At 43.6% G+C, this 3142-nt stretch overlaps 1 protein-coding gene across 1 annotated transcript; it reads left to right on the top strand.

The window, feature by feature from the left end:
• The first annotated feature begins 543 nt into the window (after positions 1-543).
• LOC130986256 (glucan endo-1,3-beta-glucosidase 14-like) lies at positions 544-2458 on the top strand. Its single transcript, XM_057909610.1, has 2 exons — positions 544-2077; positions 2193-2458. Exons 1-2 carry the CDS (start codon positions 559-561, stop codon positions 2225-2227), a joined length of 1554 nt encoding a protein of 517 aa, XP_057765593.1. The 5' UTR covers positions 544-558; the 3' UTR covers positions 2228-2458.
• The last annotated feature ends 684 nt before the right edge of the window (positions 2459-3142 follow it).

Genomic DNA, 3142 nt, shown 5'->3' with positions numbered 1-3142 from the left:
TATGAAATTAGCATTAAAAAATACAATCAAAATTTTTTAGAAATATAATTTATACTACTCTCTCCGTCTCATGAAGCATGACCTAGTTCTTTTCGGCACGAGAATTAAGAAATTGATATTTTGTGTATTAAGTGTGGTAGGTGAAAAAGTAAAAAGGTGAATAAGAGTAATTTTTTTGCTATTTTAGAAACATGCCAAACTTCGTGAGACAAATTAAAATGAAAACTGGGTCATGTTTCGTGTGGGACGAAGGGAGTATTTTTATCATTGTTTATTGTTCCAAATATTATTTTCACAAACATCATATAGGATTATTTTAATAAAAAAAATTAATATAATTTAAATTTTAAAAGAGGACTATATCCTACGATATCTCAAAAATAAATAAGGAATTATCAAGGTGAGATCTATCGAGTATTGTGTTTCTTTGGGGGAAGTTATTGTTTAGTTAATATGTGTGAGAAATAGAAATGATTTATAGAAACAATATCCTTCCGAAAAAGAATGTTATTTAATGTATTTATATACCCGTTAAAAAGTTGCAGTAAAATTAGAGCAATGATTATAAGGCGTAACCTCATAATTTACTGGTGGGGTCCCTCCCCACTACCCCCTCTCTCTAATCCCACTAACACCACTCGCTCGCGTCGCGCAATCTATATAAACACAATCAATCCCATTCTCGTATTTGTGTCCCAATTAATTCTCTCACTCTCACTCCCAAACCCAAACATGAATTGCTCCCATCTCCTGTGCTGCTTCCTTGTGGCGACCATCCAAATCCACTCCGTTGTCTCAGAGTCCGGCAGCGTGGGAATAAACTACGGTCGCATCGCCGACAACCTCCCCTCCCCCGCCCAAGTGGTGCAACTCCTTAAAGCGCAGGGTATCACCAAGGTGAAGCTCTACGACACTGACTCCGCCGTCCTGACCGCCTTCTCTGGTTCCGGCATCTCCCTCACCGTTGCCCTCCCCAACGAGCAGCTCTCCTCCGCCGCCGCCGACACCTCCTTCACCGACGCCTGGGTCCAGTCCAACATCCTCCCCTACCACCCCAACACCACCATCGAGGCCATCGCCGTAGGCAACGAGGTCTTCGTAGACCCCAACAACACCACCGCCTTCCTCGTCCCCGCCATGAAGAACGTCCACGCCTCCCTCGCCAACCACAACCTCTCCTCCGCCATCAAAATCTCCTCGCCCCTCGCTCTCAGCGCGCTCCACACGTCCTACCCCTCCTCCGCCGGCGCCTTCAAGCCGGAGCTGGTCGAACCGGTCATCAAACCGATGCTCGCCTTTCTCAAACAAACCGGTTCTTATCTGATGGTGAATGCCTACCCATTCTTCGCCTACATCGCCAACACCGACACCATCTCGCTCGACTACGCCTTGCTCCGTGATAACGCCGGCAACAAGGACCCCAACAACGGCCTCCTCTACAAGACCTTATTCGAAGCCCAGACCGACGCCGTCTTCGCCGCCATGTCCGCCGTCGGCTTCGACGACGTCGGAATGGTCGTCTCCGAGACCGGGTGGCCTTCCAAGGGCGACGAAAACGAGGTTGGCGCGGGTCCCGAGAACGCGGCTGCCTACAACGGTAACCTCGTCCGCCGCGTGCTGACCGGCGGCGGGACCCCGCTCCGGCCCAAGGAACCCCTCAACGTATATCTATTCGCTCTTTTCAATGAAGACCAGAAGCCCGGCGCCACTTCAGAGAGGAACTACGGCCTCTTCTACCCGAACCAACGCAAGGTTTACGACATCCCGCTGACGGTGGAGGCCCTGAAAGGTGCTCCCAATTTGACAGAGAGCAAAACTCAGGTGGAGGCCGCGGGGCAGACATGGTGCGTGGCCAACGACAAGGCCGGGGAGAAGAAGCTGCAGAAAGCCATGGATTACGCTTGTGGTGAAGGGGGTGCTGACTGCCGTCCGATCCAGCCCGAGGCCACGTGTTACAATCCCAACACCGTGGAGGCGCACGCGTCCTACGCATTCAACAGCTATTATCAGAAGAACTCGCGGCGGAGCGGGGCCTGTGATTTCGGTGGCGCCGCCTACGTCGTCACCCACCCTCCTAGTAAGTTATTGCTACGTTTCAACTGCCGCACCTATAATTGTCTACTGTTTTTCTTTTTCTTTTTTATTTTCTTTCTTTAAGCGTTTTTATAACGTTGGATTTTCTTTTTTTGCAGAATTTGGGAGCTGCGAATTCCCCACGGGTTACTAAATTGCACGTTTTTGGGAGATAGTATGAACAAGTTGTGGAATTTGATCATTTATTTGTTAATGATAGTAGTAGCATTTTTTTATTATGCAGTAGAATTGGCGTTATTGTTTTAGATTAGTACATATTCTATATTGTATTCTTTAGTTTATGTTATATGTTTCATACGTTTTATATGTTTCTTATTAATATCACATATACACAACATATAAAATGAGTTACTATCATTTAAAAGAGGAAGCCGAAAATTCAAAGGGACAGAGACTACTTGACAGATCGGTGGTTATGGGTAGATATGACTTTTACGATCTACAATTATTTACCTACTTTCGTATTATTTCACAATCTTGTTTTGTAACGTTTTCTTTTGTAATCCTAGTATGTCTCGTATATTTTCTGCTCTTGTTTAAACAATAGTCTCATTCATTCATATAAACTTTGAATAGAAGAAACTTGTGCCTATTTATGTTATTCAGCCTAATCCGTTTATACTTACTGGTAGACGTGTTTTGCGGTTCAAGGCTTGTCGGTCCTTACTTCTAGGCGGTTGTGGGCTCCGACCCCGGTTAGAATTTAGAGTTAATTGTAGGGTAAATATCACTTTAAACCTCAAATTATTTTCGCACTATCAATTATATCCTGAACTATCGAAAATAATTTTTTAAACCTTGAACTATCAATTTTGTATCAATTGTACCATTCGTTCATTTTTTTAGCTTCAAAAATTTATCGTGGCTCACCGAATACCACAATGTATTTAGAATCATTTTTTTTTACCTATATTATATAAAACGACGTGATTCTATGCATTACTCATTAAAAATTAAAAGGATGAAAAATGGATAAAGGGTACAATTGATACAAAATTGATAGTTCAAGGTTTAAAAAAATATTTTCAATAGTTCAGGATATAATTGA

This window comes from Salvia miltiorrhiza, chromosome 5 (assembly GCF_028751815.1).
Source record: "Salvia miltiorrhiza cultivar Shanhuang (shh) chromosome 5, IMPLAD_Smil_shh, whole genome shotgun sequence".
NCBI classification, from domain to species: domain Eukaryota; kingdom Viridiplantae; phylum Streptophyta; class Magnoliopsida; order Lamiales; family Lamiaceae; genus Salvia; species Salvia miltiorrhiza.
Note: the sequence above shows the minus strand (reverse complement) of the source record. Positions and strands in the feature narration are given on the sequence as shown.

Coding starts and splice junctions, on each gene's coding strand:
- LOC130986256 (XM_057909610.1), top strand. CDS start 559: ATGATTATAAGGCGTAACCTCATAATTTACTGGTGGGGTCCCTCCCCA. Junction 2,078..2,192: donor CGTCGTCACCCACCCTCCTA/GTAAGTTATTGC, acceptor CTTTTTTTGCAG/AATTTGGGAGCTGCGAATTC.